The 25,265-nt window shown below is 48.4% G+C and overlaps 1 protein-coding gene across 2 annotated transcripts in view; it reads right to left on the reverse strand.

Moving 5' to 3' along the window:
- Window positions 1-25,265, reverse strand: part of FARS2 (phenylalanyl-tRNA synthetase 2, mitochondrial) — a 384,165-nt gene that overhangs the window by 124,087 nt on the left and 234,813 nt on the right. For both annotated transcript variants that reach the window (XM_082848141.1, XM_082848140.1), the window contains one exon: window positions 10,287-10,438. In XM_082848141.1, coding sequence (XP_082704267.1) covers window positions 10,287-10,438 — 152 coding nt within the window. The remainder of the gene's footprint in view (window positions 1-10,286; window positions 10,439-25,265) is intronic.

Consider the following 25,265-nt stretch of genomic DNA (forward strand, 5'->3'; position numbering starts at 1 on the left):
CAACTCCCGAGTATGTATTCTAATCCTGGCCCGCCCCTCGGGGGCTCTTAGGTCAACTTTCCTGTGTGCCCCACCTCAAGCCCAGAAGCTCAAAGGCACCAGATAATCTCCCTGAAAGACTGCTCCCCCCACCTGCTCCCTACGGCATCATCAACCTCCATCCTCTTAGTCACACGGGTCCAGGTCCTGGGAGCTGTATTTCCTTCTGGGCCCGTGCTCTCTCCCTGCAACAGCCCACCTTTCCCGGGGATCCTAACTCCTAAATATCTCCCCCACCAGCCAGCTTCTGCCACCGTCTCGGCGAGAACGCAGCTTCTCTCACTCAGGCTGCACACGTGCGCTTCTACACCTTTTCCTAGGACCCACCTCACCCCTGGCCAACACGGTGGCCACAGGAAAGACAGATAATCCTTTGTGAACTGCAAGTAGCTGGACCAGCTCAGTGACTCCCCACGAGCTTGACCAGATAAGTCCACGTTTTTATAAGGGAATTCAAGGCCTTTACGATCTGACCCCTTACAAACTCTCGGTTCATCCTCACCCCCGTGTGCCTGCACGCCAGCCACGGTGAACTCCTCTCCCATCTCTGTCTTCCTGTCTCTGCGCAAGCTGCCTGCTCGGCCTTGGCCCCTTCCGTATCTAAGTCCTGTCTGCCTTCAAGATTCAGCTGAACCATGATCTGTGAAAGTTTCTTAAGCATTTAAGGCAAAGTAAGGCACTGCCCTTCTCTGAAATCACGGCGGTGCCTCGCTCACCCAAGGCCTCTGACTGACTGCACACTGACTGCAAATATCTATCTGCACCGACCTCCCTTCAGACTGTGAGCGCCTTGAGGACAGGAGCTCATTTCTAAACATCGATTTGGTATTTATGGGCGATGAGCATCACAGATAGCATGGTGCCTCCCCCAGGGTAAGTGTGCAACGCATGTCCCCTGGAACGAGCGCGTCACACCAAGAGAACATTAATTTTTAGCCACTCCAGCTCAGAGGAAAAGAACCATTTAAAACTTATACCGAACAGAGACGTTTGGAGACCGAGGCCAGCTGCAGCTCATCTCCGTGCTGCTCTAAGTTCTTTGACAAGGAAGCTGATGGCTTCAGCCTGTTTCCTCTGCCTTCTTGCCCTCTTCCAGGGCCCAAAGTGGCTGGAACTCATTTGGTCTCCAGGAATGGAAGCCCACGTCCCAAGAGCTTAAGGCACAGGGGAGTTGCGCTGGCTTATGGAGTCTGAGGAAGGACTGTGGGAAGGGCCGGTGCAGCTGGGCCCCAGCACACGGTGGGACGAGGGACTCCACCTCGCCAGCATCTTCCCTCCACCTCCCATCTCTACTCTGCCACTTCCTTCCCTCTCTCTCTGCACACCTTGGGAAACACGGCCAGAGATGGCTCCCAGGAAGACCACTTACAGCTTAAAAGCTCTCTTTGGTTTTCCACCCAAACAAGACCGAGAAGAGGCCCATTTGCCCAGCTGTGTTAGGTGCTCACCCCTGGACCAGTCCACTGGGCCAAGGGGCAGAGACCTACCGGACCAGCGTGGAAGCTGCCCTATCAAGGCTGCATACGCGGGGGGCGGAAGCTGCTTCCAGAAGGATGCCAGGGTCCACGACTCCTGTGACTCTGGACGGGACAGCTTCGGTGCGTACTGGCTTGGAAACACCACTTTCAGGAGATCGAAAGCTTCTCTGCCTTCCCTGTGCAGACAGCTTTTTTCTCCCTTTCACGTTACCTTCCTTCAGAAATTTTCCTCGCTCATCATCTTGTAGCAAACAAACATACATATAAACACATTACAACTTGATTCCCTGAACTTCTATCCTGCCTTGTGATCTCCCCTCTTCCAATGAGAAAAGGGTTTTCTAGGTAACCATGGATAATTTGCATACTTCCAACACCCCCAGTTTCCTGATCCTGGGAGCTCAGAGCTTTAAAATATATTTTATATAGGATACGACCAACCTTCTTAAAAACACCTTTTCCCCCTTTTCTTTCCTTCCTTTTCTCTATCTGAACATTTGGTCCAAACTGCACTATTTTTAAACCAGCCGTTTACTCAGAACCCAACTTATTGAAACCTAATTCCTGTTCCTACGTATCAGTCCTCACCCCACTTTTCTCTCCTGTAAGAAACCATCATAACTGATAGGAAAGAATTCTGGTCACTCGACCAGAAAATATTACCAACTGGGGTGTCTTTTTGGTCTACATGGAAAGGGATGTCTGTTATATCCTGAGAAAATATGGCCTAATGTATGAATTTTCTTTCTTTTTCTTCATCATTCACTCGCTAAGATCTTTTAAGTGAGTGTGGTTGCTATGTTGTAAAACCCAAAGATAGTAGAAAGTTCAAGACCCAGTGCTTGACACTAATTCACAGTGCAAGGGTGGAAAAGTGGATAAATGCAATGCAATATGGCAACTGCTAAAACAGAAGAATGTGTTAGAAATACTCATTCTACCATCACCACAGAATTTCAAAAACTGCATACCGGGTGCATGACTGGACGGATGATTTAGGAGAAATTACCATATTTAATGAAAGGTGGGCTCAGTGATTATTTATTCTAGTAAAATTTTGTGTAAATGTCTAGACCACGGCTGCCATCTCTTGTACAAATATTTCACCTGCTTAATTTTCATTCCTAGTTTCCTCTCTCCTCATCTTACTACTGTCTCTTTCAGGAGCAAGTGAAGGCTAAGAAAAGTAGCCACACCTGTCAAACACAGACCCAAACACTTCGTGAGGTTCTGTCTCCTCTGAGAAACAGGACACACGTGAGACATCTTACAGAAGAGTCATTAAGGCAACTGGCATTTTGCTGATTTTGTCCTCGTTTCCGAACAGCGCTCGCGTGGAAAAGATGTTAGTGTAAATGAGACTTCGCCAGGTCTGACCTGGAATCCCCAGCCTTTGTCTGATGTGTTACCTGAAGGGAGAAGCCGAGGGGAGGACGTGCGGGAGGGGCCCTACGAGGCAGGTGGGAAGATGGGGCTCAGGCAGAGGTGACAAGCATGACCTGACTCAGCTGTGCACAAGCCTGGAACACACAGGACGCCACGGGGCTCCGAAGCTCAACAGTGTGCCTGCTGGGGAAGCGGCAGGACCGGCGACGCCCGGCCGGAAACCCTGGGGACCTGATGAGAGTCGGGCCGCGTTCAGTGGAGTCGGGTTGTTGGTGAACACACACGACACGCCCTCTGGGGCTTCCAGAAGACCCTGAGGGGGCTCTGCTGGAGACGGAGACCCGTGTGAGCAGGTGGGTGGTGACCACCGTGACATCGGAACAGAGGTTCCTTCGTTCACGTCCTCGGCATCTGACCCGTCCTCTCACCGTCACGAGCGGCCCCACTGAGACGGGGATGCCTTCCTTGTACCACGTTGCCTTGAGGCGCCCTTCTCTCCTCGTGTAAATCTCACGGAACATTCTACCTTGCTCTTTCCTCACTAGACCCCGATCAAATTCCCACGATGAAAACACCCTCCCTGGCCCCTAACTACACTTGAATAAACAGGCCACAGTGAAGCTACGGACTATTAAAACGAAACAAAACAAGCGCCTGTAAGGACCTGCTGCTCTCCTCGGTTTTCTAACTGTACCGCTCCCCATGTCCCCCCAGCACCGGGTCTCAGATTCTGCCTCGTTCAGGCTCAGACCCCGATCCCAACTCTGACGCGGAGCCCAGCTGCAGCCCTGGGCCAGCAGCTCCCAGCAGACCATCCAGGCGGCCCTGCTGGTGGCCGTGCTGCAACGCCCGGGGCTCGCACCCCAGAAAGTGGCCCCCGCGGCCCTCCGAGACAGCCCGAGCCGGGCTCCACTCCGCTCGTGGCTGGATGGCTGCCCGAAGCCTGGCTCCTCTGGGACAGCCTGTCTGCCCCGCCTCACACCTCCCCGTGCTCCTGACTGCTCGGCCCTCTACCAAGTCCCTAAGACAGACACCCTAGACGGTGGGTACCACTGGGCCCACCAGTGCGCACCGCTGGTCCTGCCCCCTGGAGGGACCCCCATCCCACGCGTGGCCGCCCCCTGCCCTCTTTGCTACACCTCCTGGCTGCTGCTTGAGTCTCAGCTTGACCAAGTCAAGGAAAATAAGTCGCCCAGGAGACACTGGGGCGGCTGCGCGGTGCCACCCCCACCTGCTTGCCCCGGACTGTGTGCTGCCCCCGCCCAGAGGCGCTGGTGGCAGAAAAGGCTCGATTCTCACTCAGGACACCAGCCAGGTGAGGCCCAGGTCCACCAGGGCACCTCCGCCGCTCAGAGATCTGAAGTTTCGAAGACTCTCCCAGACAGCCCTCACCTGTGTGCCCCTGAGACATCCTTACAAATGCAGGCCCACCTGTAGAGACTCGGCCCCCACATCTCTAATGAGGATAACTGTGTGGGGGCACTAGGTACAATTCTGAGCTCGCACAGCGTCAGGCTGTATTTGGGTTCATGCGTCTCTTGGTCGCCAGGACAACACGACTAACTCTGAGGGCTGCAGCACATTCGGGGCCAAGCCTCCGTGGGCCGTGAAGAATGAGGTGCCAGACACGGGGACAGACGGTGAGGGAGGGCGGGGGAGGGCTGACTCCCATGGCTGTCTCCAGGCGTACATTTGGGTGGCAGCCCGTGGAAAGAAGTGACCCTGAGAACTGGGTTAAAAACTCTGAAGACCCAAAATGATTGAAAGCCTTTCTCATAATTGCCCCAGATGGTGGGCCCCCATCCCACGTCTGCCAGCAGATCGGAGACTCCCATCCCGCGTGCTGCCCTCGGGGCTTGTCCTCACTTGCTTCACTCCGATCAGCACTGTGAGGGCGGACAGGCCACCGTCAAGGGCGCGAGGTGCTCTCACCTGGCATCTTGGAAAGAGGGCGTGCAGTCTCCACGCTACAAAAAGGTACACAGGATGCCACGCAGAGACACAGCCAGAGGACCCCCCGAAAACTGCTCACTGCAAGCTCAAGAGGAAAGAGTGGCTTCCGGGTAAGTTTCCACAGAGGTGTGCAGTGACACAGCAGGTCATTGAGGACGTGTTCACCGGGCGCCTGGCCTCTGGCCCAGCCTCACCAGCATCCCTCCCTCCCTCCTCTGTGCAGACCTGCTCCTCTGGGACCCGGGCAGCCTGCGGGTGATCCCGAAGAACCCTTCCGCGAATGGCGAGGTCCCGGGGACAAGGCCGAACAGGGAGTCTGGGGACTGAACTAATTGGGTTTTAACACGTCTCATGCTGGTGGCCAGCACGGCTGCTCTGTGACCACAATGAAGCGCACACCTCGTGGGCTGCTTTAAAAAGAAGGCCTGGGGAAGGAGGGTAGGGACGGGATCGGGAAAAAGAAATCAAGCCAAAAATAGTCTTCTTAGAACTGCCTTCCGGGCTGTCTGAACCACAACAACAAAGTTCTGATACTCATGCCACCAGCCTTGCAGTAACAATGAAGGAAGAGCAAGGAGACAGGAGAGTTCTAATGCCGTCTCCTTGGTACCGCACGCTGTCAATTGCAAGGGGGACGCCATTTCTGACGAGCTCTCCCAAGATTCACTGGAGTTGGCTTCTCATTGCTGGCCAATCTTTTAGTTCCAATAAGTGCACTTACCCGGCTCTGTCTAAAGAAACAAGACCAGAGATGCAGACCAGAGACGTCAGTCCACCTGCCACTGCCCGTAGCATTTTCCCAACGTACAACCCAGAGAATGGTCCTGTGGACTATAGAGCCCTGCTGGCCGGCGTCTGTGCCACTGCACAAAGTATTTTTATTTTGTTCTGCTTAAAAATTTACTCCTCAAGTTGCAGGAAGACCAGGCACTGTTTCAGATGACAGCATTATGTGAAGTCTCATTCTCTTCCCTCTAGTATCAGAGCTTCCCCATCATCTGTATTGACTGCCAAACCCCAGCTGACTCGCTCTACTGAGGTCACTCTTATTTTAAAAAAACAACACAGGTTGACCGTGAAAGTCACTGATTTATACTCGAACACCTAGCAATTTTTTTAGAACTTTGTGCGATTTTCAAAGCATTCACATAGATAGGCTCATCTTGTGTCTGCAGCTACCACTTAAAGACGATATTCGTGCTCATCTTTTTTTTTTTTTTTAACATCTTTATTGGGGTATAATTGCTTTACAATGGTGTGTTAGCCTCTGCTCTATAACAAAGTGAATCAGTCATACATAAACATATGTTCCCATATGTCCTCCCTCTTGCGTCTCCCTCCCTCCCACCCTCCCCATCCCACCCCTCCAGGCCGTCACAAAGCACCGAGCCAATATCCCCGTGCCATGCGGCTGCTTCCCACTAGCTATCTACCTTACTACGTTTGTTAGTGTGTATATGCCCATGACTCTCTCTCGCCCTGTCACGTGCTCATCTTAAGTTGGCAGGTGGGGACTCTGAGGCTCAGGGAGCCCCAGTCCCAGACACCTAGGAGGTGAGGGGTCAGGGATCAAGGCTTCTGGCTCTGAACCCTGAGCTCTTTCCTCAGACTACACCGCCTCCCCTTCCAGTGCCATAAGCCATTCCTAGTCAGCTAATAAAAGCTCCTCCAAGGAATGAAGGAGGATTATTAAGTATCCACCAGGCATCAGGCGGTGAGCCTCCTTCCACTAATATCAACCCTGAGGGAGGGTGAAGGGAGTTACTGTGTCCTCAGCCCCCAAGGTGTGTCCCTCAAGTGGAACAGCCTGAGAAGTTTACGAGCAAAGGAAGAGTAAAAGCCATGACTGAGCCTGCAGGCAGGAGCCGGGGCCGAGCCCCACACAGGGAGAAGGAAGGCAGTGCTCCCGTGTTTGTCCTGAAAACCGTCCAGTGAGCCCTCTGGCTGAAGACGCTCGGCCTCTGGCTTCGTGTCCAGAAAGCGGGGCCGGGCGGTTTATGGTGGCCCCTGACTAGACCAACAACGGGCTCTGGAACCAACAGTGGCTTCTCCGCAGCCTGCCCAGACCTCAGGAACAGCCTGGTGCAAAGGCTCTGCCCAGCAAGGGGGATGACAGCTTCTCCGCAGCCTGCCCAGACCTCAGGAACAGCCTGGTGCAAAGGCTCTGCCCAGCAAGGGGGATGACGCTTTGCTCGGTTAATTAGGCTGCTTCCTCCCAGAACTGGTACTGGGACAATGGAGGGGATGGGCCAGAAAAGACTTTGGCCAAGGCAGCAAGGGGCGGAGACGTGAATGTGCGTGTAACTTGGGCTGGGGGGTGGCGGAGGGGACGGAGGACGCAGACACTGGCCAGGAGGGGCGAGGACAGGGACAGAGCCAGGGGCCCAGATGCAGAAGGTCTCTGGTCTCAGACCTGCCTCGGTTCTGAGTAGCTTTCCAGCCCTCACTCAGGTGTATCCTGAATAAATCGCCTCTGTCCTGAAGAGGCCACCATGAGGGACTCTGTCCTGGCAACAAAACAGCCTAACAGCCCAGAGTTGTTTTTACAGAAACTGAACGTTTCCACTAAAGAGCGCTGGCTCACAGTCACAGTCAGGGCTGGGGACGCGTCACTCACAAGGTGTCGGAGAGGAGACAGGCACGCAGGGCCCGCTATCCTGGCTCCTGGGTAACTCTCCCCAGACCGGTGGCCTCTTCCCTCTGAATCTACAGCCCTAGACACGGGCCTCTGATTTCAAGCCGATGAAAGTTACTGAGCCTCAGTTACGTGCAAGAGAGCAGGCAGGTCTTGATGGGGTTCAGCCAAGCTTATTGTACCTCTGCTTTTTATCGCTAAGTTCATTTCTCCTATGTTATCTGGCTCCGTAAGAACTGGGATCTTGCCTTGTGCCCCCCGTGAAGCCAACGTTTCCTATAACACAGGCACTCAAGAATCAGTGGGTAAATTTGTTTATGGCCTGCACCTTGTATTTACCATCCGGCCTTCAACAGAAAAAGTCTGCCACCCCCTGCCCTAGATACTTCCTGAGAGTCAGTAGGCAGTGGGCCGCCATTACTAAATAATGTATTGTTTTCCTCAAGTATGTCCTTTTCCTCAGGGCTGTAAAAGCAAGGGTTACCCTTGGTTGTCCGTAACGAAGATCTGAAAAATAGTGGCTTAAACAAGATACTTCTCTCTCTTGTGAAAGTCTAAGACTGAATCGACTCCCCAGTGTCAGAGACCCAGGCAACTTCTGTGCTGTTGTTCCGCACACACAGCTTCCACTGCCAAGGTCACACCATGGTCCAGGATGGCTGCCAAGGTACCAGCCGTTACATCCACATCCAGGTAGAAGGAAGGTAAAGGACAGCCTCAACCCAGATTTAAGGAAACTTCTGAAAATGCCACTAAAACCTTCTCCTTATAAATCACTGGCTAAACTCAGCTACACAGATACACTTTGCTGTAGAGGAAGCTCAGAAGTGTAGACTTTTAGTTGGCTAGGTTGGTTAGATAAAAATCAAAGTTATATGTTTTTATAACGGGGGGTGGGATGTTGAGAGATAACTAGGAATCTCTGCCACAGGAACCTTACTGCCATCCTAGCCCCTTAGTAAGACAGTACAGGCGCTGGGCAGGTTCTCCACTGCGCCAGGGCCCCGGGCTACCCCATAGAGTCTATTTTCTGTAAAGTTAGCGGACAGATATCATCTGCAAGCTCCAAAATATATTTAAAATCTGCCAAAGCAGCTGAAACCAAGTAGAAGCCAAATGGGAGGAAGTGAAGAGAAGGAACAGATAGGCAGATCTCAGAAAACACCAGCATAAATACTCCTTCAGAGCCAAGGGTTCCAGTTTAAAGTGCAAAGCCTACATCACCAACAAGGGTCAAAACGGGTAAACAAAGATAAATCTGTGTGTAACAAGTGCAGATTTGGGGCAGGAGGCAGAACTACACGAAGAACCTAAGAGATGAATGAGCCATATTTAAAGAGAGGTTGGTTTTTGGCGGTGGAGGGAAAAAAACGCCTTACAGTTGTGAAAACCGCGGTCCTGAGTGACGGCCTTAGCCCCTCCCACCACGCCAGCCCCACCTCAGCCCCGAACCTTGTGCGAAGAGCTGGTTCCGAAAATCCAATGCATTCAAATATGAGTGACAAAAAGGCAACCACACGCACTCCACTGACGCATCAGCCAAAATACGGAAAAAAGATAAAAATGGCAGGAAAACTTACTGACGGGGAAGTCACAGAAAAATGTTGCCTTTGGAGCACATGAAACTTCTGGCCAAATATTTTGCAGTGAATTTTAAAAACCAAACGAAGCAATTTGTTTAAGAAGGAAAAATCACAAAGCAGAAATGACCCCGGTCAGAGACAGGAAGAAAACAGGGAGAATTGAAATGCGAGCTTGAAGACCCCAGAAAAGGAGGGGAAACAAAGGAACTGAAGATGGAAACGGAGTGTGGGCAAGAAGAGACCACAGAAGGCCCAGGGTGGGGAGGTGGGCAGAGAGGGTAACGATGGGGAAGCACCCAAAAGGAAGTGGCGGGAGAGAGTTTTAAAACGTTAGAGAGAAAACAGCAGCAGGCAGAGGAATCAGATAAAGAGGGGTGGGCACGCACGTCTGGACCCCCAAGGGAGGGGTGAGAAGAAAGAGATCCTTACAGACATGATTCAAGAAAAATTCCCTAAGACCCAGGTGGAGCCAAATCTGATTAGAGAGAGACAAGGATTTACACTCCAGGGAGGGCAGGTCAACACTGAGAGAGGTCCTGCTATTAAACTTTAAAGATAAAGAATCTTTTAGGAAGAAGAGGAAAACTATCAAGCCCGGCCTCAGATTTCTTTAAATCAAGTTAAACTTGAGAAGACAACTGAGCAACACTTACAAGACCCTCACCAAAAAATGGGTGAGCCAAGGATTTTATATCCAGCCAGGCTGTCATCTAGGTATAAACAGAGAAACACGCAAGAGCTCATGGGATATCTTGCTCATGGGATATCGTTTCCCAGAGTCCTTGAGCACACTTCTAGATTCACATTTAACTCCTAGGACATAATACAGGTCTTGGCGTGTGCTAAGTGCTTAATAAATATTCAGTGAGAGACTAACAAAACAGCTTTTTCTCCACAAACTGCTCTTTCTGCCTCATTTCCTTGGTACTTGGAATGTGATATGGTAAGAGATCACTTCCCAAAACAATACCAAAAAGCTCCAAGATTATTTAAAACCTTCTGTTTCATATCCTTTGTCTACTAAGGCAGGAAAGATTAAAATGGATTTTAGAAAGATTTTCAGAAAGTACTGATATGCTGAATGTTCACTATAAATTCCGAATACATTTGTATCTTATGCACTAGGTTGCAGCAAAATTTTATAACATACTTCCACATGCCATTTGCCACATGTAAATAAAAAAGGATAAACTCAGAAAGTTTCTTACTTACTTCGGATGTTCAAACTTGTCTATAAGATCAACTTTTTCCACCAGGTCTCCTCCAATTGTTCGGACTAAGTCATAGAAATCGTTCTCTGTGTAATTCTCGCGAGGCAACCAGAATGAGATGTCGTTGATCACAGCAGGATATTTGCTGAGAGGCTAACAAAATGAGAGAAGAAAAAAAGAGATTGATTAGTTAGTTGGATGACAACGTTTAAGTTTTTCATGGCAAGTTTCACGTGGGCTAGTTAGAAAATGCTGGCAAGACATTATTTCAGCGCCTGAATTTTCGGGAACAAAATGAACTTAAAAGATAAGTCAATATTCCAAATTAGCAAATTCCATTATGAATATTATAGATTCTTATCACTCTCATGTGTAACACTACCATATATTATACTCACGTTGCCATTAATGTTCAATTTAGTATAAAGCAACTTGAATATATCATACTTCAGGTTTTTTCCATTTGAATACTAGACGAGAAAAGTCCACATTTAATTAACAAGCAATTCATTAACTTCTGTGATACTTTCAGGAAGCCGTTTTTATAGAGAAATAAGTAAGGGCTTATCAAAATTGATATTTCAATTAGTAATGTCATTATTTGTTAGTATTTCTAATTATTAAGGGAGTACTTCTAATTATTAATTATATAGGGGGTTATTTTTCAAATTATGCTTCTAAGGATGCGATAGACACAAAGGTAGCCATGCCCCCATTTTATCCCATTGTTTCCAGTTTATTAGGGCTCACTAACTAGTTCATTATATTAGATACATATATTTTTAGAAGTTACCACATTTGTTTACATGGCTTAAACATGTACATCACAAACACATATTTATATATATTACAAACACACACATATATATAGATAGCTGTGATGTAAGTTACCGCCACAATAAAAAATGTTTCATTAAACGTTTCATGACATAACTATGAAATCCATACACTAAGGAAATATCTGCCAATCTGGTAGGAGAACAAGTTTATAAATCGACTTACACCGAGCCTGATGTCACCGTAAAGCCCCTGGTGAATCACTGATTAGAAAAATGTAAAACTTTTTAAACGGCAAAGCCTCTGAAGAGCCAAGTACTCAAACACAAATGATTATGCAACTTGAAATATCAATAAAGTTGTCAAAAGCATCGGTTCAGAACACACATTTCAAACGAACATAATAAAGCTATCACCCAGGTGCTCCTGACAAAGTACCACAGCTCCTGAAAAACACCCTGTCTTCTTGGAGTCAAGATGCTGTGATAAATAACACGCGGGTTAATGTAACATTGCGAGATGGTGGCAGTTGGGTGGTTACACAGCGCTTTTCCTTTTCCACTTAAGGAACGTGGAAATTCAGGGGTATTCGATAAGGGGCAGGGGTTGCCAAGAATTAGCATGAAATCGCCTCTTCGATGACAGACACGGGAGGAGGGACCCGACTGGGCACTGGTGTCAGGAACCCGAGAACAGCGGTCAACGTGATAGTGCAGTCAGCCAGAGTACAGGCCCCAAGACGTTAAAAAATACATGGTATATGTTACGGTAAATACATAAAAACCAAGGAGAAAAACCCAGACCATTGTACTGCAAACCCAGTTCAAGCTAACAAATGGGAACAAGTTTAAAGTAATGGTGACTGGTTCCTTGCGAACTTGCAAGCAGGGTCGAACCGGAGGCCTTTCACAGCTCCTGAAACGTCCTCTCTCTCACTTCTCTTCTTGCACGTGAATATCTTTTCATCGTTTTCTGTTTGTTTTTTTTCCAGTGAAAGTATGTGGGAAGAAAACTCTCAGAACCGACACAGCTGAAATCCCCACTTGTGAATCATCCGGCAAAGCACAAAATTGTAGGTTTACCGTTGTCTCCCCTCAGCGCTTGGAAAATTCTTCTCTGTGCCCGTTAGCAACGACGGCAAGACTGCTGTTGGTCGGAGCTGCTTCTGCGCAGGGAATCTGTCATTGCTCCCTGGCAGCGTGGAAGGGCTTCACCTTTATCCTGGCAGCTCTGATGAGGCCGGGTCTGCATTTATCTTGGGGTATTCTGCCCGGGACTCAGCGTGTGCTTCCACTCACAGGGTTCACGTACTCATCCAAGTCGGAAAATTCCAGCCACGACTTCTCTGGCCTCTTCTTCTAGGACCGTGATTCTCCATATTGTGGGGCTTCTCGATCTGTCTTCCATTTCTCTTACCTGATTGATTTTCGGGTTTTAATCTTTACGTATTTGTGGTGAAACAGCTTCTTATTTACTAATTCTCCCTTCAGCTGAGTCTAGTCTCATAGTCTCATCTGTTTTTTTTTTTTCTTCTCTATTTCAGGGAATCTATTACTCATTTCTGATACTTCTAATTGTTTTCTTCCATATCTACTTACACTTCATGTTTGCCTGTTTTGCCCTCTTATTCAGAATTTCCTGCTCTTCTTCCTCTTGTTTTCATGGTTATTACTCTTCCACTGATCTCTTTGCGGACATCAGGCATTTTTTTTAAAGAATGCCTCTTGCTTCTACTTTGCTCTACAGTGACTCAGATTCTGAGTGTGGATTTGGTGCTGACACACTCAGGTCAGAGTTCCTCACGTGGTTTGGGGCGTGTGTCTGCAGGCCCGTCTGGGATGGGAATAACTGCAGTGTTCTCTCACTCACCACCCCTCCTTGGTCAGAGGTTTCTGTGGTCCCTCCCTCCCCTTGTGCTCCTGGCCCAGATCTAGTTGGTGGTGGCATCTGGGTTCCTGCCCGATGGTGACGGGGCTGATGATGCCATGGCGGTGACTCATCTCAGTTCCTGATGAAGAGGCCAACTCTCTTCCTGGGCTCAAAGCTCCTATGAGCTAGAGGTCACAGCAGGCAGTAGTTTGCAGCAGTGGTGGCTGCCCCCCTTCTAGAGGAGGGGACCGCCTGCCCCTACTTTCCAGCAGAGATCATGCTCTGCACCAGCACATCCTGACTCCCCACCAGAGCCAATCACTGTTTCCCCTGCCTAGGAACCTGCAGCCCGCAGCGTCTTCGACCTCACTCTCTGCTCTGTCTTTGTGTTTGTCTCTTGTGCATGGATAAATATATTTTCAGGGGGAATAGGGGAAGGCATGGTTCTGACTTTTTCACGTTCTCTTTTTATCTATCATGGCTGTGTGTTTGGAGACGGTAAAGAGCAGTTTACAAAGTAACAACGACCTGACTCTAAATTTCCTTACACAATGGTTCTTAACTTCATGGGGGAGGGACACAGATGTCTCTGAGAATATGATGAAAGATTCAAATTCTTGTTCCAGAAAAGTACATACTTTCACAAACACTGATTTTTCCATAGAACATCTGGGATTCACAAACCTAGTAAAAGTCATTCAAGGAGTCAGAATAAGGACTGCCCCCCATCCTTGACCCACATTCAAAATTGTGTCATGAGTTCAAATACAGACAATTGAGATTATGGTACTAAGGGAGTTAAAAATATCAGAATCATTCTTTACTAACATAATAAATACATGTATGTGTGTCTCCTTTACATGCATACGTATGAAGGATGTATAGTTTATGATAGTAAAAAGCACACATGAAGGCATCATCGTTTGTCTTGTGGTAGCTACTTGAAATGCAGTCATACTTATATAATAAATTTAAAACTCTGCTCTTTATGGGCTGGACTAAGAAAGCCCTTACTGCTGCCCCTGGGACAGCGCTGAAGGGCCATCCTCGTCTCAGAGCTCCCCAGGGGTTGGCCGAGCCCTCTGGTGTCAATGCCCCACAGCCCAACCTCCCCGCCCGCTCTGTCTAATCCTGCTCTCCTCTCCCTTCCCCCTCCATAGGCGTGGACCCTGACAGCACCTGGTTAGAAGCTTCCAGAAGGCTAACCTCTGTCTGAGAATCTGCTCTCCGGGGAACCTAACCTGTGACTCCAAAACAGAAGCAACATGTCAGCAACCAGTTGACGAAAGAATTCAGTGCATCCACGGGGACAGCAAGCCTCAAGGGTCATGTGCTCAGAGTGAGGCCGATCTGGATGGGCACAGGGGTCCCTCTCACCAGCTGCGTGACATGGTGCCTGCGGCCTCGCCTGAAGCCCCCTCAGCCGCTTGTGATCCCCCCGGAGGGCTTGGGAGGCCCGTGAGGGGCTGCACAGACCACCCCCTCCTCGCCTCCTGGTCTCCCCGCAAGCTGCGGGGTGGGAAACCTCTCAGGCGCGGTCTAGACCCGGCTCTTCAGCAGCAGGGCATTCCACCGCTGGTGGTGTCATCAGCTACCCTGTTACAGATTGAGTTGTGTGCCCCCAAGAAGATACCCTGGAGCCCGACCCCCCAATAACTTAGAATGTAACCTTACTTGGAGAAAAAGTCTTTACAGAGACACTCAAGTTAAAATGAGGTCACTTGGGGTGGCATCCTTAGAAAAGGGGAAATTCGGGCAGAGACGTGCGTGCAAGGAGGCCTCACGCAGGGAAGCTGGACACAGGGGCGACGCGTCTGCAGGACAAGGATGCCCCGCATGGCCAGAGCCGGGGCGGGGGCCGGGAGCGGGTCCTCCCCCCAAGCCCTCAGAGCAGCCGGCCTTGCTGCACCTGGGCTTTGGGAGAACGGGCCTGCTGAGGCCCCTCTGGGGCCGCGCACCCTTCTGGGCGTGGGGGAAGGGCCCGGCGGAGCTGGCGCCTCCACGTCTGTGGAAGAACAGCTGTCAAATCTCAGGGTGGCTTTGCTGGAGCTTTGAGCCAAGCGTCAGGCCTTGGTCTTGGCCTTGCAGGTGTGTTCACTCGTCTGAGGAAAGCCTACCTCACGGTTTCCTCGCCTATACAACGGAGGTGGTGTCTACTTGAGCAAACTGCAGTGAAGATGCCATGAAATAACACTCATGAGGCACATCCTTAATGGTTTTCCAGCCAAAACAGATTCGGACAGTTCAATGCATGCGCGATTTTGACAGCTGTCCAAGACCCGGGTACCGAAGTGACCAGGGTGGGGAAGGAGCTAGTTGAAAAAGTGAGATTTTGGTTTAATGGTGCCCGTCCTAGCTGGCCCCTTGCTCTGGGCTCACCCCTCCCGATATGTAAGATGCAAATGTCTCCATGCACCTTCTAAGCTGCAGACGTCACAGGTGCCCTTCCTATCATCCATGATAAAGTCCACGTGCTCCAGTCCTGGACCTGCTCAGGACATTCCCAAGGAGGGTCACCTTACACCGCCGTCGGTGACGCAGCCTAGTGTGCCCGAGCTTTGACTCCAAGGAAGTTGTTTCTGCATCAGCGCCTCCCTCTTAACTGAAACGCCCGTGTCTTTTCTAACGTTGCTGAGGGGGGATACAGATTCTCTGCCCAACAGGGCAGGTTTTCTGTACGAGTCCACCATTATTCGGTCTCTGGCTTCTTCCCTTTAGGCAAAGCTATTAGAATTTTTTTTTTTTTTTTTGGTTTAAACATGATTTCAACAGTCGTTCTAACAGGGAAGGGTCCGTTTCCCCGTCAAGCTCTCCACAGAGTTCTGGAAACACCAAGGTGACTTCCACTCAGCTTTTAGCCACAGCTAAGTGTGGCCAAAGGCTGACTCTGCAGCCGCTCCGGGCTACACTTCTCCTCCGAGACCACATGCCTGCGCCTTGGTTTTTATGGTGATTATGTCACTGGCAGCTGCCACCCATGGGTGCGGTGGGCCAGGGACGTGCTGGAACTTTCCGTGGGTCGTCCCACTAACACACAGGGCGCGTGTGTGACACGTTCACTCTTACTGTTCCCACCGTGTCCACGGTCTGGGAGGATTCCACATGCCGCGGAGCGGCTGTGCCCGTGAGCCATGGTCGCTGAGCCTGCGTGTCCGGAGCCTGTGCTCCGCAACGGGAGAGGCCACAGTAGTGAGAGGCCCGCGTACCGCAAAAAAAACCCCAAAAAACCCCCAAGGGGCTCAGGGGAAACAGCTCAGCTTCTAGTACTGTTTCCAGAAGAAGTCTATCCAGCGCAATTAAAAACTGTGTAAATAAGGCCAAATCTAACATGTATCCCTCCAGTGCCTTCCATGACATTTCCTTGGCAAATGATTCATTTATCTTTTCGATTAATTATCTTGATTCATAAGCACTTCCAGTCTGTTTACCATCTATGTGCTTGTGTTCTTATCTCAATGAACTTAAAAATCAGCTTTTCCTATAAAAATACTATGCACTACCAACTACTCTCCTTACAGCCCTTACTTTAATTCCATCTACTTATTTTGTAATAAAAAACTGCTGCTTGAATTTGGCTGCCACGTTTGGTACTTAAGCAATACAGGTTGTTCTAACTCACGCTGCCTTGATGTTTACAGATTTTCTCACTCTGTTCCAACAATTTGTTTTGATTCTTACTTAGTTTCACTGAGCGCCAAGAGCACACTGCACTGGAGGAAGGGAGGCCCAGCTCAAACACAGGAAACTTCTGTTCTGTTACTTCACCGAGAAACCACATGAGACCCAAGTTCTAAGCATTCTTCCAAACTTTAAAGGGAGTTTCCCATATTTGTTTTTATCTTTTGACAGAATTTCAGTTCTATTTGAAGATTCACAGGAAACGAAGAATTTCCATAAGGAAATCACGTGGAACAACCCTTTCGGCAACGTTGGATTGGATTAACTGTCCATGTTTCTGTACCATGGCCCCCAAATACATACTGACCTACTCAAGAGCAGAAACAGGATTTGAATCCTCTCAAATTAACTTTCAAGCTCAAGAGTTATTTATTTAAAACAAATCATATGCCACACATGAGAAAAACAAGGATGGCTTCTGCCACTCTGGGTAGGCAGGTGGGAGAACTCCATCACTGCACGCGGCCCACATTCTCTGTAGGACGTAAGGGACATAGAGCAAGGCTTCAGGGCGCTGCCTGAACATAACAGTCTTTAACTGAAGAAACAATGGAAAAAGTAAGCCTCAGAAACCTTTGTTCAAGTAAAATCTGGTCTGCGCCTCTGGTTAAATAATTGCAGAGGGGTAGGTCCTGCAGCCCAGATCACTACCCCAGAGCACTGGCAGAGGGCTGACACAGAAGACAAATGCTACAAATTAAAGCCTATCTTTTAGGGGTGATGTAAACGTTCTAAAGTTGATTGTGGAGATGGTCGCACATCTCCGTGAATGTACTGACGATGAGTGAATTGCACAATTTAAGTGGGTGAATTGTACAGTACGTGAATTACAGCTCAATAAAATTGTTAGGAAAATGATAAACGAATAAGTAAATGTAACCGTGGAAGAAAGAAGGATCTCTAGAATAGAAAACTTCTATCTCCCATTTAGTCTCTATCTCATCTTCAGAACATGTCAAAGACATCATTTCTTAAATTCACTTTTTTCAGGTTAAAAGATTGAGCCTTTTCAGAGCCAGCAATACTTCTGAATTCTCGTTTTCCTCTCAGAGGTAAACTACTTGTTGAGGTTTTGCACAGTCATTTACATCTTCCACTAAATTTCTTGCCTGTATCTTCACAGCCTTATGCCATCACTGTATTTGAAGTGAGGTCACATATACTTTGACGATTATAAATTTTCCCAGGTAACCATGTTTACTGGGAGATGGATATTTTCCTCCCATATGCCTTCGGTAAGTGAATAGAGGCTCTAGATGAAAAAAATACATAATGGGAAACTAGGTCTGTTAACCGCCGGCCCCAAATTTGACCTAAAAATGGTATGTGCTCTGAGCAGGGCCTCGTTGAGCTGTGCCTGGTTCCTGTTTCTCTTATGTCACCTCCACCCTGCAAGTTCCCATTCTTACAGGGACTGGATGTGCTGTGAGGGCCAGGAACTTGGACTTGCCGAGGTCCATGCAGAGCTGGCCTTCTGACTACTCCAGTGTTCAGAGGAAAACAAGCAAGACAAAAATTAACCTGGGGGCTTCCCTGGTGGCGCAGTGGTTGGGAGTCCGCCTGCCGATGCAGGGGACGTGGGTTCGTGCCCCGGTCCGGGAAGATCCCACATGCCGCGGACTGGCTGGGCCTGTGAGCCATGGTCGCTGAGCCTGCGCGTCCGGAGCCTGTGCTCCGCAACAGGGGAGGCCACAGCAGTGAGAGGCCCACGTATCGCAAAAAAAATTAACCTGGAGAACTTAAGACAGCTGATTCCCAGCAGCTTGTTGAAACCTGGAGTAAACATCAAACCCTAGGTCTTTTACAGAGTGGCTGCCCTGGATCCGACCTTGCTCCCCCGTCCTCCCCCCTCCCACCCCTGTCTGCTGCTCCTCTTAAACCAGATCCCTTGATACTACAGGTGTTCGTATTTCTTCCTGACCCGTAATGCCAAAGAATTAGCCCCTGGGGGTGGGTGGGGGGGCAGACCCCACCCTGTGTCTGTGTCTAAAGTTTTGTTCTCCATCCTGTCTGGTGACAGAAGGGCCCAGGGGAGGTGCATTGGGCAAATTACTTCCGAAAACATCTACTGACTTGGTTTTTCCAGAAAATAGTCTAATATCAACTCTCAGTCATAGGGTAGAAATGGATATGGAACAGAAAGCTAACTGTGACCACCTGAATTTTTAAGACAAAACATGGCAGCTGCCCCAGGCAAGGAGTGGAAGCAGGGGGATGGGATGGGGTAGAGGAAAGCCCTCGAGACGCAAAGCGCTGGTGATCATAGTTGGGCGGTAGCTTCTTGGGTATCCATTGTATTATTATACTTCCTAAGTAAACATTTTCCAAATTTTAGATAATGAGAAAATTAAAGAAAAAAATGGTATCAGTGTTTACTCATTTACCCAGAGGAATTATGTCACAGAGGAAAACAATGGCCACAGATTATGCATTCATATTTTTTAAATTGTTTTTTCTCTATTTAAAATAAAATTCCACCTGTTAATATCAGATTCTATTTCAGTAACAAAAACAGTGAGTTCAACTTCCTCCCGTTAGGGAGAAATGTGAAGCATTGTTTTCTTCTGCACCAAATGCGCATGAGTCCAATAAAGTTTACCACACAGTTCACAGAGGCCAGGCGTGACCAGTGCCTCAGTTCACAGTAAATGGAAGGTGAACACGGGGCTCTGATGGAGAGGCCCCCATGCCCTACTCAGGTGGCAGCTGGCAGAAGAAGGTACACTGATTGGAGCCCGGGAACAAGACGGCCAGTGTTCACCAGCCGCCCACTCTGGCTAATCAGACCCCGTCCCTGCCACCCAAGAGCTCACAGGCTCGAGGGAAGGCGGCTGTGAAAAGCGGTCCCTGCCCTGGAGCAGAGGGGCTGACATAGCCTCTGTGTAAGTATGGCTCAAAGCCTGAATGGGGTCACCAGATTACCCTCCCGTTCCCAGAGGAAGTCACACTGTCCATCCAGTAAGTGAAAGTCTCAGTAAGAGAAGCTCATTAAAGTAAGAAAACATGGAGTGCATACTAAGAAGTTTTAGGCCGTCTGTCTGGTCAAAGGCCAAACCTGACAAGGAGAGAGAGATGGGCAGTGAGTAATTTCTGGGGAAATTACTCCAGTAATTTCCAGTCTGCTTCTCTCTGGTGGACGCACTGCCAGCTCTCCGGGACCAAGTTTCCACATCTGCAGAAGAAAGCAATGAGCGCCCCACACTGTCGCCCCATCAAAACTGTCCCCGGGACGCCACGAGGGGCAAGTCCACCGGAGAGGTGCTGGGTTTAACCAAGTGAGGCAGGGGGACCAGCCCCTCCTCTTCAGATTGGGTCTCCCCAAAATTTAAACTACAAGGACCAAGTGCAACCCAAGTGTTCCACCCCACTGGTTACCCGAGCCGTGTGTCTCACCTCCACTCAAATCACAACTCCTGTCACTTGAAGTGACCCTGGGTTTCCTGCCAGTTTAAAATTTGAACTATTCAGAGTTGGAAAAACAAGCTTTTCGGAGTTCCATCCAATAAACTTTATGCAAGATCGCTGAGGCTACCAGCAAGCAAAATCGTCACTCAAGAGGTACCATTCCAAGCTCATTAATGATGAATTTCCCTTACGCAAAGTGAACAGGATATTTCCACACACTGGCTCAGCTACGAAGGCAACTTCTGGGATTCCTTCTCTTCTCCCCAAACCACCACATGTGCTGGTTACCTGTACACGACATAAGGTTCTCACGTTCACACAACCATCCTCACAGTGGGATCAGACAGGCCGTGTCACCCAGGCAAGGTGGATGGGGAAACAGAGGAGCAGCAGCTGTTGCGCTCAAGGGCGCAAACGTAACAAGTAACGAGTGACGGCAGAGGTGCGGTCTGAACACAGGTGTGTGTGGCCCCAAACCTCTGATTCACCATTAAGTCACACCTCCCCACCAGGGCCCCTTGTGAGGGCCCCTGAATGTGGAGAATGCACGACGGCCGCTCCACCTTCCCCACGTCTCCCAGGAGCCCCTGCCCCTGCGTGAGCTGCGACACTACGCGCTCCAGGCGCCTAGACGCCTCTCTGCGACAGGAGGCATCGCCCAACTGTTATGAAGATTAAATGGGATAATATATATTAAAAGCCCTTATAAATTACAAAACACCATAGAAGGTAAGATATGATTAATCATCCCTTTCTTTTTGTTTTGTCAGCTTTTTTTTTTTTTTTTTTTTTGCGGTATGCAGGCCTCTCACTGTTGTGGCCTCTCCCGTTGCGGAGCACAGGCTCTGGACGCCCAAGCTCAGCGGCCATGGCTCGAGGCCCAGCCGCTCCGTGGCATGTGGGATCTTTCCGGACCGGGGCACGAACCCGTGTCCCCTGCATCAGCAGGCGGACTCTCAACCACTGCGCCACCAGGGAAGCCCTGTTTTGTGAGCTTTTTAAAAAAAATTCATCAGACAAACAACCTAACAGTGGTTACCGTTGAGTTAGGGTTCACCACGTGCCAGGCATGGTGACCTCCTGCATCTTCAGATGAAGCCTATGGGGCGATCGCTCAGCTGGGACATCCCAGCTCTGCCACTTACTAGTTTTGGTGACTTGGGCGGTTCCTTTAGCTCTTGATCCCCCATTTTCAAAAGCTATACTTCCACTGACTAAGAGAAAATCTAATGGGACAGTTACTACATACTTAGTGTTAGGGGTAAAAGAGGAATGTGATGGGGCTGTTAGTCCCCTCTGGTACCCACACCCCGATCAGCAGATTATCTGCTGGGAATATGTCCTCAGAGGCGGGGATGGAGCTGAGTGAATGCTGGCATGCCCAGCCTATCCTGCATCAGCCAGTGCACATCCTCGTGCAGGGTGACTCCAGGTACAACCTGCAGAGAGGACGGCCCAGGCCGTGACCTCATTACCTGCAGAGCCCGTGCTCTGGCCCAGGGGCTCTCGCTCCGGCTGGCTGGTACCGGAGCCCCTCACCAACAGAATCGGCATCCCTGGTGGCACCACCGGGCATCCGTCTCTTTTCAGAACTCCCCAGGGGATGCCATGCACAGAGAGCATCGGGAACCACTGCTCTAGCCTCTGCACTGCAGGAGGACAGCTTTTCACTCTGTAAAAGGACACTGGTCACACACGCATGCCTCTTCACTGTGGCTTTTGCATAGCTCTGTCAACTTCAAATATAGGGTGCTGTCAGAGATGGCTATCGTCTTAATTGGGGAATAAAAGGCCAGTAAGTGCTTTCAGGCCACCCTCTGCCCCCACTACCTCCAAAACCAGAGTTTCACATGTCTGTCAATGTGTTATCTCATAATTCACATACAATCATACCTCATTGAACATATTAAAAACATACATCACCTCACTTAACAGCCTTATGAGATAAATATTATTGCCCCCCTTTTAAAAATGAAAATACTGAGGCTCAAAGAGTTAAGTGATGGGCTCAAGGTCACAATAACCAAGACCTGAACATGGGCAGCCCACCTGCAGAGCTGTGAACTTGAGGCAGCAGGGGTGCTGGGCCTCAGGGATGTTACGCATGCTCTCTTGAGAAGGTTCCACGCAAATATCTGTGGGGAGCTGGGGCTTGAAGGGGCAACTCAGAGGCCAAGTCCTCAGTAGCTTCTGATTGTAGATCCTCACCATCTCACTGCTTCTTGCTTACTACCAACAACTCCAAATTATTCTGATAAGGAACCAACGTATTTACTAAGAGAGTGGATCCTAAAAGTTCTCATCACGAGGAAAAGAATTTTTTTCTTTTTTGTATCTATACGATGGATGTTAACTAATCTTATCATGGCAACCATCTCACAACATATGAAAGTCAAGTCATTACATTGTGCACCTCAAACCTGTACCATGCTCTATGTCCATTACATCTCGGTAAAACTGAAAAATAATAATTTATTCATTCCTATAGGAAAAATACTGTGATCACAGCCATCAAGACCTATTCAAACAATAAATGGATGCCTAGACTCCAACTCTCAAACAAAATAAATAAAAATAAAAGGGTTCCATGGTCAAATAAGTTAGGGAAATGCTAGTTTCAGGTTTCTTACAGTAAGACATCTCAGAACCTCTAAAACACTAACAGGCTTTGTCAATCTCCAAGTAACGGAAGCCAGGTCCCCAGATTCAGTCGTAAAATCTACTTTTGCCAGAAGCACAGTAGGGATCGTGTGGATGTAGAGAGGACAGGATCTGCAGCCACAGGGGTGGAAACTGAAAATTATGGGTTGAGCAGTGTAGGTTCTCTAAACCAAGTAAATGTTTACAAACTTCATGCTTTTGGAAAATATTTCATTTACAGAAATCTACTCACCTTTTCCTCACACACCTGAAGTCTCCTCAATTAAAATAAATCCTGTTGTTTTGACTCTATTTATCTGAAATGCTATTAACCACCACTCTACAATGCCTCCATAACAGGAAGACAATCGAAAATAATCTTACACGTGGGGATATTCTGACACTTCCTGTTTTACATATTCAGTTCAACTGGCCTTTGTGAAATAGAAACCACTGCATTCCCATTTTATAGATGAAGAAAATGAAGGCCAAAGAGGTGAAATGAATTGACAAAAGTCACAGAATACCAAGTAGGTGCCAGAACATGAACCCGCTTTCTTCACAGAAGCACATCCTCAACTGCCGCCTGACGCTAAGGTCCTGATTGACGTCTGGCACAGCTTTTACTTGCATTTTTACAGGTTTTTAAATGCATTTTGTTTCAGTCATTTGAAGATTAGTCCTCTCGCTATAAGGCAGACAGCTCCCGGTTAACCACACATTTTGATTGACCCCGTTCCTCAGCCGTGGTGGTTTACAGAGAAGATATTATAACGAGGCCCCTAACTAACACGGCCGAGTCTCGTTACCATTACTAGGGCTTTAGCACATCAAGGAGCCAATCCTGAGGACCAACAGCCTTAAAAAAAAAATACAGGTGGTTTTTTTGTAGTGAGGTGGATGGACCTAGAGTCTGTCATACAGAGTGAAGTATTCCCTTCGCTTCTATCCTCTGAAAGAGGTTGTAGAGAATTCGTATAATTTCTCCTTAAATGTTTGATAGAATTCACCAGTGAACTCATCTGGCCCTGGCGCTTTCTATTTTGGAAGGTTATTAATTCTTGATTCAATTGCTTTAATTGATATAGACCTATTCAGATAGTCTACTTCTTGTGTGACTTTTGGCTGGAAAGAGAAAGACAAATACCGTATGCTAACACATATATATGGAATCTAAAAAAAAAAAAAATGGTCATGAAGAACCCAGGGGCAAGATGGGAATAAAGACACAGACCTACTAGAGAATAGACTTGAGGATACGGGGAGGGGGAAGGGTAAGCTGGGACGAAGTGAGAGAGTGGCATGGACATATATACACTACCAAATGCTAGCGGGAAGCAGCCGCATAGCACAGGGAGATCAGCTGGTGCTCTGTGACCACCTAGAGGGGTGGGATAGGGAGGGTGGGAGGGAGGGAGACGCAAGAGGGAAGAGATATGGGAACATATGTATATGTATAACTGATTCACTTTGTTATAAAGCAGAAACTAACACACCATTGTAAAGCAATTATACTCCAATAAAGATGATAAAAAATTTAAAAAAAAACAAAAAAAGTACAGGTGGTTTTTATTTTTAATCTACAAAAAAGTAAATATTTACTTTCTTCACAAAACTCTGCTTTCTTTTTATACAGAGTTATTCCTAAAGATCTCTAGCACCATGGTTTGGAATGAGGAAGAATACCGGAAGAGGGCTATTGCAATAATAAAAACAATGCATTTTTATTCCTTCTGCTGCCTCTTGTCATTTAGTTTCCATGTAACCTAATTCTTATTCCGATCAGAGAAGAAGGAACCGAAACCAGGATTTTATTAACACCATCGATATCTACCCACGCTCAGGCACACGCACACACACAGTCCTCTGCTCCTAATTATGCATTTTACACTGAGCCTCCCTGGCCGCTCTCAACGCAAATGATGAATAAAGTAGCTTTTGTTTTCACAGATTTATTTCAAACACCTCTTCATTAAATGCTACTTAGAGGCAGATACATATCTATGGAAGGTTAAAAAAAATGCTGATAAAATAACCATCAAGGAAACATGTCAATGCAGAACCTAAGATGGTCCTTCTCCAAAGGACACACTTGAGATACACACACACACACACACACACACACACACACACACACACACACACACACACACACACACACACCCCCTAGGGAGGAAGGAGAAACTTATTACAAAAAGGCCTTGAAAATCTCTTTTAAAATATATGACATTCCCATGCAGAGAGTAATAAGCACTTGAAGATGCGGCTGGAAAATGGTGGCTGCTTGTTTGCTTGTTTGTTTTGATGGTGGGAGTGTTTGGGGGTAGGGGGTGATGCCCAATTCCACCAGAGGGTCTGGTGAATTCTGCTGTTTCTGCCTTACAGCTCGAACGATGGGCTTATGAACGTAAAGGGAGCAGAAACCGGAATTCTGATTCGGCGTGGCATCCACAGCCAGACAGCAGGGAGCTGACCGCTTCTCTGCCCCCTCCCCTGGGCCCCCTCTATACTCTCAGGGAGCCAAGGGGGTGAGGCCAAGCTGGCGCTGCTTCAAAACAGAAACAGAGAGGCCTCCTGGGAAACCCCTCTCCCTGCATTTGAGCTCCCCCAC

Source organism: Leucopleurus acutus (assembly GCF_964270905.1).
Source record: "Leucopleurus acutus genome assembly, chromosome: 10".
Lineage (NCBI taxonomy): Eukaryota > Metazoa > Chordata > Mammalia > Artiodactyla > Delphinidae > Leucopleurus > Leucopleurus acutus.